The sequence below is a fragment of the Juglans microcarpa x Juglans regia genome, chromosome 8D, assembly GCF_004785595.1.
Source record: "Juglans microcarpa x Juglans regia isolate MS1-56 chromosome 8D, Jm3101_v1.0, whole genome shotgun sequence".
NCBI classification, from domain to species: domain Eukaryota; kingdom Viridiplantae; phylum Streptophyta; class Magnoliopsida; order Fagales; family Juglandaceae; genus Juglans; species Juglans microcarpa x Juglans regia.
Genome location: NC_054608.1, coordinates 36,133,668 through 36,150,483, shown reverse-complemented (window position 1 = coordinate 36,150,483; position 16,816 = coordinate 36,133,668). Strand labels below are relative to the sequence as shown.

The window sequence follows — 16,816 nt, the reverse complement described above, 5'->3', positions numbered from 1 at the left end:
CTTGTGGACTAAAGTGTTTAGCCGGGTGGAGTTATTGTACGTAATGCCTACAACAGTGGTTGAGCTACTGGCTAGTTGGACTCTCCCGAGAGGTGTCCCACAAATTAAGGAGGTGTGGAAGATGATCCCGATCTGCATCATGTGGTGCATATGGCAAGAACGTAATGATCAGACTTTCGAAAACAAGGAGCGGTCACCAAAGAAACTTCAAGCTTTATTTTTCCGTACTTTATTTTTATGGGCCATAGTTTTAGGTTTTAATGGCATGAATTTTCATGATTTTCTTGTTTCCTCTACTTCGACCTAGATAGATCTTATCTCTTGTGTACTTGGGCTATGCCTATCATTATTAATAATATTGTTTACTTATAAAAAAAAAAAAAAATTATTACTTTTTTTCCTTTTTTGTTATATATACCTTGGGTACAAGAGCAACAACTCTTTTGAGCAGTACTTAATTTGTTGATGATATGTGTTGGATATGTGTAACACTTTTCTAGTTTTTTGGATAATTTACACCATGTTTAGTTATTAGAGGTTTTTAAGAATTTTTCAAAAGCTTTGGGGAAAAAAATTGAGTTGTGTTTTTATTGGGTTTTGTAAAATTGGGTAGGAAACATGAGAAATTGTTTGGATACAAAAATTTTGAGATATATTTTTATTGGGGTTTGTGAAAGTGAGTAGATAGATTTTTATTGGGGTTTTATAAAGTTTTATTATGTGTTTTTCTCACAGAAGTCTAGGCCAATGATTGATGAAAAGCTTCTTCGGAGTTTGAGTTTTTTAGATTTAAAAGAAGTTTGTATTGAAGTTGGTTTTCTGAACCCTTAAGGGTTGGCTCAAGTGGTAAAGGCCTTGGTTTTGGTGGTATGCTCTCTTCAGCTCTAAGGTTCTAATCAGCTTGGGTGCAAACAATTTCTTGGGGTCATCGGAATGGGGGAACTTCCCCTTAAATTACCCGAGGTGCACTTGCCGAAGCTCCTTGTTGAGGACATGTGCACCGGGGAGTAGTCGGGACTTTGTTCTCAGACACTCGGTGCCAGTAAAAAAGGAGAAAATGGAAAAGAAAGTATGAAACAAATCATGACCTTTGTGATACCCCATACTAACTTATGAGTATAGGTAGTGTATAGGATCCCACATTGCTTAGGAGGGAAAGTTTTTACTCTTTATGATGATTCCAATGGGGCTTCTATTTTTTTTTTTTTTTTATAAGTAAAAGTAAAGTTTTATTGATATAAAAAGCATTGCCCAAGTACACCGGTAGTTTACAACGAACATGCGGGGCTTCTATTGTATGATTGACTAGTCCTTTTGGAGTGGGGCCCAAATGTGGTTTGGGATTTAGGCCTCTGTTGGAGCATTACAATTGGTATTAGGGTCAATCTCAACCTAAAATGTGGGACATGAGCTGTGCCACCTACGATAGACTAGCTCGACGAGGACTTCGGGAATTGAAAAGGTGGTGAGAACTTCGTGTGCTTTGATTATCCAATAGAAAAGGGAAAGGAAAACACTAGGGAGATTGGGAGTGATTTCCCATCCCCACACCCCAAATTTCTCTCTCCCCCTCCCCACCCAACCCCCCCCCAAAAAAAAAACCCCCAAACCCCCAACCTTATTCAATGCTAGATTCAATGTTCATCTCCTCAATGCCTCCCATTTTCACGTTTGTTTCTTCTATCATTTCTTGATGAACCTAACCTTTTTAGGATCATGTAATGAAAATGCTGTTTGTTTGAATATGGCAACAAACAAAATGTTAAGTCTTTACCCCTTGTACATTTTAAGAGATTGATGGATAAGGTGACAGCACCCTTATAAGTTATACAAAAGTTATGAAAAGATGTTTCCAATGCCCTAATTTTAGTTTGGCATAAACCCCAAGGAGTTGGTCCAAGTGGTGAAGGCCTTGGTCTTTGGGTATCACTCCTTTCAAGGTCCAAGGTTCAACACCTCATAGGTGCAAACAATCATTTGGGGCCACACCTCCTGGTAAAAAGCTAGCGATTTAACCAGTTCCGTGTAAGGAAACTTCCGAGGGTGCTGTGCACGGGACTGGGATTTACTCTGCAGGGGTGAGTCCGAAGGGCCCTGCCTTGGATAGGTTCCCCGATGTCAAAAAAGAAATTTAGTTTGGCACATTAGATTATGTGGAGCCTACTTGGGAGCTTGCATGATCTTCTTTTAGTTTAATTTTTTTTTTATGTTATTAGTTTTTTTTTTTTATAAGTAAACGATTATATTGATATGAATAGACATAGTCCAAGTACACAAGATGGTATATTATGAGGTTTTATATGAGGGTTCACTAGTTATATGGTTTGGGCTTTGGTAGCTTCAGCCCGAAAAGCCCAACTCTATTAGGGGCATTTGACGCCTATATACATGCACATAATGACACATTGCACCTTCCAATTACTGAGAAGATCTGAAATGTGCACCCTCCATTGAGATCCGACCGTCAAGATTGTGTTACGTCACATATTTTCACCTATTTTCATTCATTTTAACATGTCACATATTTTCACCAATTTTCATTCATATTAATGGTTGGAATTGGATGAGGGTGCTCTTTTGCAATCAATGGTAGTTGGAGGGTGCAATCTATTTGTTTTGTATTTTAAGGTGCATATTACAAAACACTCGTTAACTTTTCTTACAATGAGGAATCCTGAAGACCATGCAAACGCAACATATCTTTTATCCGATTAAACCCCAGACCCATGTAATTCATCCCCATCACACAAATCAGGTAAATCATCGGCTTTTCAACAATAGGACGTTGGACCTAAGGGTTGAACCTTAGACCTGGAGGGAGCATACCACCAACACCAAGATCCTTACCACTTGAGCCAACCCATAGAGATTACAAAACACTTGTTAATTAGAGGGAGCAAGTATATTTTTGCCTTTTTTATTATATCTGATGAAGAAGATGACTGCAAATTTTTTGTATACGAGTTTTTGTCTTCGCTTTTCTAGTATTAGAATGTAACTAGGTGTTTCTTTTGTATAATTCCTGTGTACTTGGGTTTCGTCTATTACATTGTGTTTAATAAAAATTTTTAACTTATCAAAAAAAAAAAAAAAAAAAAAAAAAAGAAGATGACTGCAAATTTCTGGCAACTATTGCTTTTGAGTATTGTGTGAATGTGATGCTTATATTTGTTTATCTTTTTCTCGTTTCTGTTTTTCTTTGAAATTCCTAGTAATTTTCCAAGGTCCATAAACAATCACAAACAGCAAAATATTGTTGATGGATGCTGTTCATGGCACAGTTGACAGGTACTGTTCACAGAGATTTGCCCTAAATCGGAGATAAAATAAGGTGTAAGGTTATAGTAGGTTAGTCATGGAAGTACATGGAGCTAGTTTCTGGAAATAGCTTGACCACATGGTGCTAGACAAAGCTTCGTAGGTGTGACATTTTATTTTTTCATTTTTCTGTTTAGTTGTCTAATTTCTGTGCAGTTCTAGTGACTGTTCAAAGGGTTATAGATGAAGGATGGTATTGGTTTGGATGGTGACCTATGGCAATAGGGACTGGAATTCAGATTCTCAGTGCCAAACTATTGTCAAATTTCTTCTTGCATGTAGCTGTAATCGAGGTATGCTATGATTGGGAATGCTTATCTGCGAGGATTTGGGTTAGAAGATGTGTAGCATGCATTTTCTGTTTGATTGATGCCTTTTGACTGTTTGCATGACCTAGTGAAGAAGGTTTGGATCTCACACTAAACAGACACAATCTGTGCTTACAAACAGAGTATCTAATTTATCATTTTCTTTTCTACTGCTGATTTGCTGGACATATTCTGTTTGAAAAATTTTTCTCATCAGCCACTATTCACTATCTCACACCCCACACCCTATGGAAAAAAAAAAAAAAAAACTGTAGGTGTGGGGTATGGGAGTGAATAGTAGCTGATGAGTAGAATTCCTCATTCTGTTTTGAAGTACTGAAGTTTCAGAATTGCCTTGGTTTTCACATAAGATGACAGTATTTCTAGTTTTGATATTATGCAGTTTCTGTAGCCAGTGATGGTTTGGCTGAGCTTGTAGTCGATTGCTACTTAAAAAAAATATTCTCCGTGGTTACAAGATTGAAGTGTACTGTCAAACACTCTCTTATGTTTTTAGAGAGCGATTTTTCAGTACATGGGGCCCTTAGCTTGGTTGTTGGTTTACAAATTTTCTTGCATTGATATTAGATTTATTTAAGGAAGATTTAGATGATGGGCTTTGCTTTCCATATTTCATTGACCCTTCCCCTAAATCCCTTACCTTTGTTTTAATATTACCTATAAAAAAAAAAAAAAAACCCTTACCTTTGTTTCTGCATGCATCTAAACTAACTTTCTGTTCACATTGGAAAAATAAGCATAACTTTCTTGGATGTCTTGCAAGGTCATATACTGATAATCAGTTCTTGCTAATTATTGCATGGCAAGTTCTGCATATGCTCTTTTCTGTCTCTTTTATGTGTAGTCCTCCTGATGTGTCTTGTTTGTGTACCAGGAATTCTGCAGCCCATGATATTTCTGTACAGCTTGATGTTACTCAAAGTGATGCGCATGTTCCACGTTATAGTGAAGAAACTACCAGTAAGCAGGTAACATTTCGTGAACCTGTCAGTAACAGTGAGATGGATGACCCAGAATCAGAGGGAAACCAGAATGAAAGAGAACCTTCTGCAAACTGGAGTTCGGGAAACTCCCCTTACACTACTGCGATTGACGATTCTGGCTCCTCATATTCTCCTTATCTACCAGCAGTCCTTGAAGAGCCTTCTTCTTCCTTTTCTGAAGGTAGCTCTTATTTTGCTTTCAGCTCTATTGTTGTCTCAGCATTGCTGTTGGCTATTTGAAATTTATTAGATTTCCAATATTCAGCTGCAGATGATGATCCATTACCGGCAATAGAGGGACTTCAAATATCAGGTGAAGCACTTCCTGGACAGCAGCTCCAGGCATGCGGATATTCAATTAATGGAACAACGAATTGTAATTTTGAGGTGCATTTCAAGGATCAGTGATTTGAATGTGTCATCTCATTTTTTCGAATATTTATTCTTTATACTGATATTTATTTAATGTGATAATTTTTCCTCTACAAGTGGGTACGGCACTTGGAAGATGGATCTGTCAATTACATTGAGGGTATTCTTTTTATTTTCCTTGAGTGCTTCATGTGTTTTATTCCTATGCTCATATAGAATGTGGGTCTTATCGATTTTCTGATGACAGGAGCAAAGCAACCAAACTATCTTGTCACAGCTGATGACGTTGATACATATCTTGCTATTGAAGTGCAGCCTCTGGATGACAGGAAGCGCAAGGTATTATATTATATCTCAGTTGCTGGGCAGCCTGTCCTATCCACATCTCTAGTACTTTGCATGTGTATTTAACCTTTCCTTCTCGATATTGGGTTCTGAGCTCTCATTATGATTTGAGGCTTGAAGATATTAGAAAGTTGTAAGTTGGTAAAATACTTAATATCCGGCTTGCTTCTTAAATTTTAGTAATTTGGGTAAAAAAAATTTTAATTGTGTATTAGGCTTTTAATATTTTATTTGCAGTTGGCAGATATTAATAGTTGTACGTGAAATTTGTTTGGATTTTAAATAAAATCATTATCTTCCAAGTTATATGAATTCATTTTTCTCTTTGTAAATACAGGGAGAGCTTGTAAAGGTTTTTGCCAATGAGCACAAAAAGATCTCTTGTGGTAAGTATTTACGTCTGATGAATCTAGTTTGAATTTTTTGTACTTTGCCTTTCATGGCCTTCACTTATGTTTTCAACTTTGCTTACCTTTGCATTCTTCTTCGCTGACTCTTTCTATCGGGGTGCTCTTGGTTTCTTAAACTTGGTTTTCGGAAGAAGAGGAGGGAGGGGGGAGAAGCATCGCTTGTATTTATATTGAAATCTTGGTTTCCTTATGCATTTGAGTCGGGCTTTGTATTCCCCTTTCACTTGTTTGGCTTGCTTAATGAAAACTTGTTTGTCTCATTGGAAACCTATTGCCCACAGCCAGACTATCCTTTATAACATGTTTTTTATTCAATTGTGAAGTTTTGGAGAACTGCTTCTTTTAAATGTTGGGGAAATGTAAGATTTGTTTATTGTTGAATCATAAGGAAAAAAAGAAAAAGAAAATGCATTGTTAAGATTTCAGGAAACAAGTTTTCTAAATTTGAGGTATTTCATCTGTTATTATAGGGTTTTGGGTTAGTTTTTCATCACCTCATATTTTGTCAACATTTTCTGGCTGGATAAGTAAATTTTTCCACTTATATTAAAACCCCACTCCTAATATGATCAAACCTTGAATATGTACGAGATACTGTTAGGGCTTAATATCTTAATAGCACCTCATTCTATGGCTTCAAATGAGACTTCATGATTACCTTATTGTATTTGGTTTTGCTTCCTTCATGTGTTTCGTATCATTCCTGATTCTGCTTCTCAAAATGGTGACAGTTGTATACAATTTGAAAAGACAAAGGCGATTGCAAGTTTCCCAAGATGGGACATTTTGTTTTTGGTCAAGTTTGTCCCAAATTGAGAATCGTTTCTATACGCACAATAGGACTTAAAACTTTTGCTTTTATTTGGACGCTTCTTTTGCTGTGGGTAGCCTACATTATGTTTTCTTTGAATTTTGTTCCCTTTCGTTTTCCATTTAACAAGATAGCCCTATATATCTTTTTCTTATGCTTTATATATTGAACTTGAAGGCGTTACAATTATTGACTTATTTCCAGATTCTGAAATGCAAAACCACATAGAGAAGGCTCTTTATAGTGGTCATGCTTCATATAAAGTATCTTTGTCGGTATGGCTTCTGTGGAAATCCCCAAGTTTCTATTATGTGTTTCCAATAAGTTTTTGAGTTCTTAAATCCTTTTGTTTCAACTTATCATTTTGAGAAGAGGCTTAAACAATTTTTATAAACAACTGTTTACAGACTGGATACCTTGATATATGGGAACCAGCTACATTGGCCGTTAAGAGGGAAGGTTACAGTGTCAAGTGTAGTGGACCAAGTGGTGTTGTAATCACTGAAAAGTTTTCACCAACCATCAGTGTATGTTTCTTGCTTAATCATTTTGATATTTTTATGAAGATCTTTGCCTGCTTAAATTGTATTAGTATCTACTTTCATTCAGCTTTATAGAAGTCTAGTCCTTATGCACTATGGCACTCACCCATTACTTAAAGTTGTTCCCTTGAGCTGATCCTCTTGACCTGTGGAAAACATTAGAAAGGGATGGACGATTTTTTCTCGACACACCAGATTTGTGGTGGGGGATGGTTCCAGGATTAGCTTCTAGCATGATATTTGATGTGGAGATAAGGCTCTTACATAAGATATTGTGGATTCTGTTTTCCCCGTTCACTCCTATAATGTCACCGCCAATCAGAAGAACAATTCTTTCCCCTGGAAGAAAATTTGGGGCAAGTCCCCTTTAAAGGCTTTTTTTTATGGCCAGCCTTATTGGGTAAGATTTTGGTCATGGACAACCTACAAAAATGGCAGATTATTTTAAGTGAACAGTGTTGTATGTACAGGAAAAGTGGTGAAACAGTGGACCATTTGTTGCTTCATTGTGAGGTTGCCAGCGGTCTGTGGGATGATTTCTCCAATAGAGTGGGACTTACATGGGTTATGCCTGGGAGGGCAGCTGCTATCCTCGCCAGCTGGAGTCTATATGGTGTTCCACAAATTGTAGCAATTTAGAAGATGATTTTCATATGGCTTCTGTAGTGTATTTGGAGGGAAAGAAATAATCTGAGTTCTGAAGATAAGGAATGTTCCGTGGAGGAGCTTAGAATCCTCTTTTTCAACATGCTATTTCTTTGGACAATGGCTATAAATTTTAATGGGTTCAATGTTTATGATTTCCTTGTATCTATTTCTTTTTCTTCTCAACTAGCTGTCTTCTTCATATACGCCACGTATACTCGGGTTTCGCCTAGATTTCTATTAATAAAAGTGTTACTTATAAAAAAAAGTAATTGTTCATACCTTGTGGAGGGAAGCGGCAAAACATTACTATGAAACTGGAAATTTCTTGATTTTGTTGGAAGTGCACTTCATGAGAGATCCTACCTGATAAAAATCATCACTAATTTGGGTTGTTGGTTATTCTTTGCATGTATAGCTGGTTCGTATTTCTTCATTAATCAGTCTTTGGCTATGATTTTTATGGGAGTATAACGTACAGGGCTTACATGCCCTGGCATTGAACTTATGCTCTGGTACCTAACACATAACCACATCCATCCATGCATAGACGTAAATGTGAGCATTTAGATGCATATGTGGTATTGAAGGGAACAAGATACCTTGATTTGTTGATGATGTTAGGATTTTTGGATTTTTGACATATAAGCTAATATTTTGACACTGATTAATTTGCCAACTATATCTTTGTGATGTCACTGGTCTTTGGATCCATTGGGATCTCTAAATTGGTGCCAACTATAAATATAAGCTAAATCTATTCAAAATAAAGTTTCTGGTAATTCTTGATTTCAGTTTCTTCTTTTTTGCTTTTTGCAGGTTACAATTCCCTATGGACATCATTCAGAATTTTTAATAACTGGCTCTGGTGGTGTTGAGCAGATCTTACGAGCTGATAACAACTCGACCGATGTTAGCAGGTATGTAAGCAGTGCTTCTCAAAGAAAAAATTAAAATAAAGTAAACTTATTGTACCATGTTCCTTATTTGTGCAGCCTACTGTATGTGGTGGTGATTCCCACTGAAAGAAAATCACTATAGAACAATTAATGTTGATAGAACCTAAGTACCAATACCAGTATGTGACACAATATAGGTGCAATGAAAACTGTGACTACAATATGGTAGGGACATCAGGATAAATTAATTTTGTTTATGTTTAAAAGCTTTTGAATTGAAAGGTAACTAACAAGCATAAAAAGTTAGATGGTCTATTACACCTAAGAAAAGTAAGGGTTAAAAGTAATGCCCCCTTCTACGGTAAGTATTTTTTGTACAGCAGGTGGGCTAGGCCCAACAAAACGTCAGATGTGCTAGGTTTTAACTTTTTTTTCTCTTTTTATTTTTTCTTCCAAATTCAAATAAGCATGAAACGTGAAACGAGGTAGGAATTTAGACCGATGTCACATGTGGCATGGGTTGTGACTAGGTCAGATCTTGGAGCTTAATTTGATTTGCTGTATTTTTCTATTAATAAAGTTACAGTTTTTATTTTAAAAAAATTGCATTATTTGGATCCATCATAAATAACCCATAAAAAATTAAAGACGCATCAACAGCCCAGATCTATGAAAAATCCATCACTTATGACACCTGAATCTTATATCAGCTTATACACCATCGTAATCCCTTGCCCTTTAATGTCCACGTTCCTGATGTTTTAAGCATGAAAGCTTTCTAAAACACTGAGGCACAAAATAGCATAGCCCCTAGGAAAGACGCAAAGAAGGCAGGATATTATGTCCTGTTTCAGATTAAGAGCTCCATGCACTCAAGCGTCACTTGTTGCATGCCAGTGCGGTCTTTCTTTTATGCTAATCAGTTGCTGTGTTTTTTAGAGGAAAGTTTTGGTCGTCATGCGCTAAACACTCTAGTTTTTGTTTCCCTTCTAAAATTTCTTTTCTAGTTTTTTTTTTTTTTTTTTGGGTTCGATTTAATTGTATGTATAATTAATTGCTTTAGTGTCAAATGTATCCATGTCCTATACCTATCCATAGGAAGTTTCCATAGTAATAGAAATCCTACTTGAATATGTCAGTGGCTCGCAGATATTAGTATTTCTGATTAGTCAAAATATGCTATAGTAAAGCATGCGAAAAGGGGGTTTAAAATAATACTCTTTAAGTGACATAGAAACTTGGGTACACTTATGTTAAACCATGCATACGATTAGGTTTAGTCCTCTTCCAGGCTTCATGGAGCTGGGGCAGAAATCATCCTCATCTCCTGTCTGAGTGAGAGTCTTTCTTCATACCTCTCCAATTTTTAGCTTATCTTTCTACTGTCATTGTCATTTACCCGCCCTAAATCAGCAAGAGCAACCCGTCCCAACCCATGCCCACCCGTATCCATTGAATGGCTGGCGGATTGGGAGGCCACACGCCTGGGCCCCCACCCCTTAGTGAAACTGTAATTGATCAGGGGTTCAGAAACCCTAAATCCAATTAGGGTTTCATTTGACCCCTAAATTGAATGAGGACTTCAAAATTGCAACCCTAAACCAGACATAAAAGAGACAGTAGACACACAATCCAAACTCCACAATCCACAAATTTCAATTCTAACTCCAAACCCACGAAAATTTTAAATCCAACTAACTCACCTGACTGGGCAAGGCAAGACTGAGACAGAGAAAATGAGATCAAGAAATTGAAATGGTGGCTGAGACGGAGAGTGAGATGCTTCTTGCTCTCAGTGGAGAGCTTGAGATCCTCTAAATAGAGAGATGGAAAGGAAACAAAGAGACTGAGAGACTGAGACCAAGACACAAAGACAGAGTTAGAGACAGACAGTCACATACTTAAGGCTGTAAATGGCTGAGGTCGATGAGCTGTGTGGCTAACGGTTGTAAACCAGAGAGAAATGGAGGAGACACTGAGGCGATGTGTTCATGTGTTGCATGGCTGAGGGCTGTAAACGACATTGCGTGGCTGAGGGGGCTTGCTTCAGGTTGAGGATGAAGAGATGTAAGAGAATGAAAAAAAGAATCAAATGAAATGGGAGAGAGAGAGAGAGAGAGAGAGGAATCAAGAATGATTCGGTTAAAAACATAAATTTATATATCTATATATATTAATATATTGGGCGGGCAGGTAAATATACACCCGCCCAGCCTGTGTAAAGTCTTCCAAGTTCTCGTATTTCATATGTTGATTGACACTCAGCTATGATATAGTCAATTTCAAACGGGAAGGATATATTTATCTTGCCTCCTGAGAATAGCTCCAAATTAGTTATTGGGTAATTATAGATGTCACAAATCTAAATTTTATATGCTTTGCCTCTTAACCTGGTGCAGCCTTTTTTTTTTCCTTTAAACTTTGTTTGGTAGTTTATATTTATAATAATTTTTAATTGTTGTTGTCTTTAATTTGGTTTGTTTTATGACTTGTTTTTCTTTTTCAATTTGAATGACTGTTTGCTTTTCTCCTTTTTTTTTACTCATGCAGTTCTAGAGATACCATTGTGCTCACCTTGAGATTATTCATCCTAAGGGTATAATTTTCTATTTCCTATCTGCGTTTTATTTTTATTTTTTGGCCACACAGAACATTAATTTTTTCTTTCTTTGCATCTACTTCAATATAGCATTTGTATATACCTACAGGTGTGTGTGTGTGTGTGTGTGTGTGCGCGCTTTTTCAAATGTTGTGGAACTTGCAATTGCAACATTGATATTACAAGGTACAGATCATCAAGGAATAAATGGACTTGTAGAGACCCCTAATTTGGTTGTGTATCTAGGGCTACCTACATATTTCCTTATAGTACCGGAACTATCTTGATCTGTCGAGTGGGAAATCCAAGGGACGTGTTCCACAAACAGAAGGAGATGCTGCTGCTGGGATGTCTCGGTTCTGGGGTGCCATGGTGTCTCTCTCTGGAGCAGTTGGGGGTACTGGCCCACGCACAAACAGACAATTAATTGTCTGGTTAGAGATGGAAGTGGAGAGGGAGAAAGTATAGAAAGAAGCAAAGATATTGGGGCCACATTGTGTGTTTTCGTCTCAAATTCAGAGATGATAGTTGAGAAATTGAGTGGGGGAGGAGAAAATATAATATTGAGAACAGAAGAAAGATAAAGAGAGGATAGAGAAGACAATACTTCTCAAAAATAAGAAAGAATACTGATAAAAAACAGATGAAAAAACGAGAGAAAAGGGGTAGGAGAAAGCAAAGGGCCACATTGGGGGTGATCATGTTTTACGTCAACAAGCCTTAAATCCCTAAAAACAACTGGGTGACTTCTGGGTATCTTTATTTTTCAGAAAGACTGCTTAAGATTTTTATAGTGTTGAAAAATTTATAAACGAGGATTTCTTGATTAGTTCACAAGTTTTTAGAATGGTGTAGGTTTGTTATGTATTTATTATGTATGCTTCTTACCTTGGCAGTTGGTGGGATAAGAGATTATGCTTCCATTAATTGCGTATCTTTTGGTTATTTGACATTGTCCACAAACTGGATCCAGTCAATTTTGGATTAAGCTAACTTGGGTTAAGAGGTGGCTTGACTTGTCCTTCTCACAATGTAAATTTTTTTCTTTTCAGGCTGGTGAGAGAAGAAAAGGAAAGAAGAGGGGTCTATTCTTTAACAAGTAGCGTACATATATTCTACAGCAAAGTTCAACTCGGAAAGAATATGGTTTTGTGGCTTTCTAGTTACGCAGTTGTTTTCCTGGGTGGCTGCCAAAGTTAATAGGGTGGCTTCTGTTTGCCATTAGTATTTATAAGAAGGAATGAGTTTGAGTTGTAATCGCCAAGAGTAATGCAACAGTTTTTTTTTTTACCTCCATGCTCTCTCTCTCTCTCTCTCTCTCTCGGGGGGTGTGCACACATTGTGTTCATGCATCCGCCTATGCACATTTGTTTGTTCCCAATTGTCGATGTCCAAAGTAATTTCTTCATTTTCATTCTGGCTCTCAAATGCATCCCCCCCCCCCCCCCCCCCCCCCTTCTCTCTTGTTTATGCCATAGTAATTTGTGGCCACTTCCTGGAAATCCGAGAGAAAACTTTGTGAAAGGGGGCTTAATATGTCGAGACAATGGGGGGAGGAGGGTTCATAAGCTGAACGCAACACCAAATCCTCATTAATTCAATCTACCGTTAAGCCTTGGATACTAAATCACTGTCGTCCCTTTTCCCCTGCTACATTGCTATCTTCATATGCCAATTTCAGTTCTAAACAACCAAAGATGTGTTTCATAGGCTTGTATGAAGAAGACTAAAATTTTGACTGAATTAAACGAAGAATACTTCAAAGCCTAAGATTTTAGTTATATATAAAACATAATTAAACCGTGTCGAGATCTGTGTGTAAGGACAACATGGTCGTTGCAAGCTGTGCAATTTCCTAGAGCAAACAGTCTCTCCTCTGCGTTGAACGACTATTTGGTCAGGTAGATTGTTTCTTAAGAGTGCTAAAGCTCTGCCATAATATCCACAAAATAAATAAGACCTTATAACAATAAAATGCATAACATTGCAAACGGAGTCGATTGGGGTGCATAGAACTTGCTCCTGTTCCCCTTCCTGGTTCCCATAATCAACAGAACAAATGATTCATTATGCTAACCCTCAAGTAGATTGAAGGGCCAAGCATGCCGATAACTCTGTCATTTATGTTTTTTGACAAGTAGATTACAACACATTATATTTATATTTTGGATAAGTAGATTGCGATATATCATTAAACAACGTGCAGCTTAATGTACATACGCTCGTGGAGACAATCGACATGTCTCCCATGTACAGTTGGAGAATTAAATGACATGGTTATTGGTGGTGTTAAACGAGTTGCAAGCCAAATGCCCATTGATGATGAATCTAACATAAAATAGGGTTATACACAATCCAACCCAGAATATATATGTTTTTTTTTGTTTTGTAAGTAACCCAATCCATCATGTCTATGTTATATAGCAAATAAGAAAATCCAATTCATGGTTCAAGTAAAGAAACAAAGAAAATCCATATAGAGGTCATTGTTGTATCTTTAAACTATCTCATACACTCTCAATGCCTCTGTCACCTTTTTAGCATAACCATTGTGCATCAATATGTTTGTTGGCTGGATGGAACTGAATATATTTATCCAAGGGTGGTATGTTAACCTTGATTCAAAGTATTTTCCTCCAACTTACACATCTCTTTTTCCCCACATGTTAGTGTTGCTACTCAGTTAGAGAAGCCACAGATTTTTTTGTGGGGTGGTTTCGGGGAGAAGGTAGGACCCCGAACCCACGAGAAAACTTTCTTCTATCTATCCAGCAAAAGAAGTTGCATTGCACCTCTACCTGTACACAATATACAAAATTGTCAATAAAAATTGCGGATAAAAAACAAGCTTAAACAAACTTGGTTATATGACAATGCACTGACGTGTTATGCTCCAATTGCCAAAATGCATTAACGTTTTTAGCATCGATGTATCTCAAGGAGGAAATAATGCAGTAAAAGACAATTTAATACATGTGATCAAACCATACCAATTTTCCATTGTATTTAGCATACCCAATGAAATACTGGTCAGGGTTACTATTAGTCCACGATGTCCTCGTCGGAGTTCATATGCCGAAATGGGAATAAGGGACAGATGGGGATGGATTTCAGGAGGCTGGGGTTTTGAAGTGGGAGATGATTTTGGGAGTTTTTTTTTAAATCAAATTAAACTTTATTGATATAACCTCTATAATAGAGATTGAATACAATGGGAAGTTTCCTCTATATCAATAATCAAGTCAGTAATGCCTAAAGCATTTTTTCCTAAAGTATGAGCAACTACATTCGCTTTCCTTTTGATGTATTTAACTGACCACTAATCAAAACTGTTGAGCATTTGTTTAATGTCTAAAATGAGCATTCCTATGCTAGTCCAGCATGCTTCTGATCCTTGGATAGCCTTGACCACCTTGAGACCATCTCCCTCTAAGACTACTTTCCTCAATCCCAAATCAATGCAGAAAAGAGTTGCTTGGAGAGTTGCATAAGTCTCTGCTAAGAATGGGTTTGGGAACAAGACTCTTTTCATCCTCATTGTAGCCATAATATTACCATCCCAATCATGCACTATGAACCCAATCCCTACCTTGCACTGAACACTGTCTAACGCAGCATCCCCATTGATTTTAAAAACTTTCCTTAGAGGAGCCTCCTAGCCACCTTCTTGACTGGTTGAGTTTTTAGCCTTGTTTGTCACCTTAGAGGCCAGCTCTTTTAAATCTTGCAGTAGCTAGGTTGATTGCTTCACCAGAGTATTAGGGTGAGTGAAAACATGCTTAAAAACATAATCATTCATCCTCTTCCAGATCCTCCATAACATTACTGCCATTTCTTCCAACTCCTCCTTATCTAGCATCTCTCCCATTGCTTCCATAGTGTCCTTAAGACCCTTATTAATAACCTTGCTCTTCTAAATTTTTCTTGAGCATTGCCCACAAACATCTCATACTGAGGTACATTCCCCTAAAGCATGCTCAATTGATTATGGCTCTTGAAAGCACAAAGGACAACTTGGATCATCTACTACTTTCTTCTTGAACAAGCTTAACTTGGTGGGAAGTGCATTGAGGCAAGCTCTCCATAAGAAATCCTTTCTTGCATTTGGGATTGTAACCTTTCTTGTAATTCTCTTTTAAGATAGTATGCACTCCTTAGTGAAAGACTATATTTGCAGTGCACCTCCATATCAGTTGATCAGGCCTATTGCAATGGCTTGGGGGTATTTTGCAGATAGTTTCTGCTTCAGCAACCAAGAACACCTACTTAAGCAATCTGAGTTTCCATTGCTTTGTGTCTGTATCAATGAGAGCAGCTACATTAGCATATGCATCTAGTATTCTAATTGCACTTTGAGGCCTAAAGGATGTAGGTTGAGGGATCCTTGTCTATCCATATCCTTGTTGTTTCACCATTGCTAATTCTCCAAATAGTCTCCTCCTCAAGAAGGGATCTTGCTGATAGTAAGCTTCTCCAAACATTTTGAAAAAAAGAATATAAAAGAAAGAAGAAGGTTACTACCTATCTTTACTGGAAAGAAACCAAACTTTGGGAAGTATTTAAGCTTGAGAACTCACGCTGCTAGTGAGTTAAGGGTCTGCAGCAATCTCTAACATTGCTTTGCCAACATTGCAATATTAACATTTTTAAAATCTCTAAATCCACGAACACCCCCCCCCCCCCCCCCAAGTTGATTTTGCCCTTCCCATTTGACCTCATTTAACGGAATGAAGCTTTCTTTCATTTTCTTCTGCATTAGCTTGTTAATTTCTTGCAGTAAAGCTTTTGGAAGTTTGAAAGCTCCCATACAGTAAGTTGGAATGGCCTGTATTAGTGATTTAAGCAAGACTTCTTTGCCAGCTTGAGAAAGGAACTTTATTTTCCAATTACTGATCCTATTCCTCACCTTATCCAGTATGCCCCTGAATGATTTAGAACGATATCTTCCAACCAATGCTGGCAGGTCAAGATGTTTTTCATAAGATCCTGTGGATCGAATGCCTGCTATGAAGGTGATGATATTTTTAGCAACTTTTCTGGTATTACTATTGAAGAAAATTGAGGTTTTGACCTTATTTAATCTTTGGCCTGAGGCTTTTTTTATATGTTTCTACGGTTGTAAATGAATCAGTCTGTTTGATAGCTCGCTCAGTACTCATCCGGTTAAACTCGAATCGAACTCGACTCATGAAAAATAAAAGCTTGATGGTGAAAGCAGATACCTGCTCAATTAGTAAATGACACATACCCGACTAAACTCGACTCGACTCAACTAAAGCTCGTTAAGACCTATTCGTTTATGCTTGAGTCGACTCGTTAGCTCGACTCAATTAAAACTCATTCATATATTGATAAATATATACATACACCTATGTATATATATATACATACTATTAGCTAATAATATAAGTATAACACTTTTATAATTAAATATATAATATGTAACCTAATTACTTTTGCCTATATATTGAATATGATTTATATCTATATTTTATAATTTGTACAATAATTAATCAACAAGATTTAATAATTTCATATACTAATATGTGGGAACCATATATGA

General features: G+C 37.1%; 1 protein-coding gene and 1 long non-coding RNA gene across 4 annotated transcripts in view; both read left to right on the top strand.

Annotated features, from left to right (window-relative positions):
• The window catches only part of LOC121243287, a 55,861-nt gene extending 43,194 nt beyond the window's left edge, over positions 1 to 12,667 (top strand). Inside the window, exons 11-20 of one of the 3 annotated variants that reach the window (XM_041141385.1) lie at positions 4,522 to 4,811; positions 4,902 to 5,017; positions 5,120 to 5,162; positions 5,250 to 5,341; positions 5,685 to 5,733; positions 6,773 to 6,843; positions 6,976 to 7,095; positions 8,575 to 8,675; positions 11,205 to 11,250; positions 12,306 to 12,667. In XM_041141385.1, coding sequence (XP_040997319.1) covers positions 4,522 to 4,811; positions 4,902 to 5,017; positions 5,120 to 5,162; positions 5,250 to 5,341; positions 5,685 to 5,733; positions 6,773 to 6,843; positions 6,976 to 7,095; positions 8,575 to 8,675; positions 11,205 to 11,250; positions 12,306 to 12,356 — 979 coding nt within the window. In that variant the 3' untranslated portion in view covers positions 12,357 to 12,667. Of the gene's footprint in view, positions 1 to 4,521; positions 4,812 to 4,895; positions 5,018 to 5,119; positions 5,163 to 5,249; positions 5,342 to 5,684; positions 5,734 to 6,772; positions 6,844 to 6,975; positions 7,096 to 8,574; positions 8,680 to 11,204; positions 11,251 to 12,305 lie in introns of all 3 variants that reach the window. The other 2 variants (XM_041141384.1, XM_041141386.1) reach the window with 2 other exon arrangements.
• LOC121243288 lies at positions 7,102 to 7,908 on the top strand. Its single transcript, XR_005936097.1, has 2 exons — positions 7,102 to 7,510; positions 7,581 to 7,908. It is a non-coding gene; the product is annotated as an uncharacterized LOC121243288 (long non-coding RNA).
• Positions 12,668 to 16,816: the final 4,149 nt, after the last annotated feature.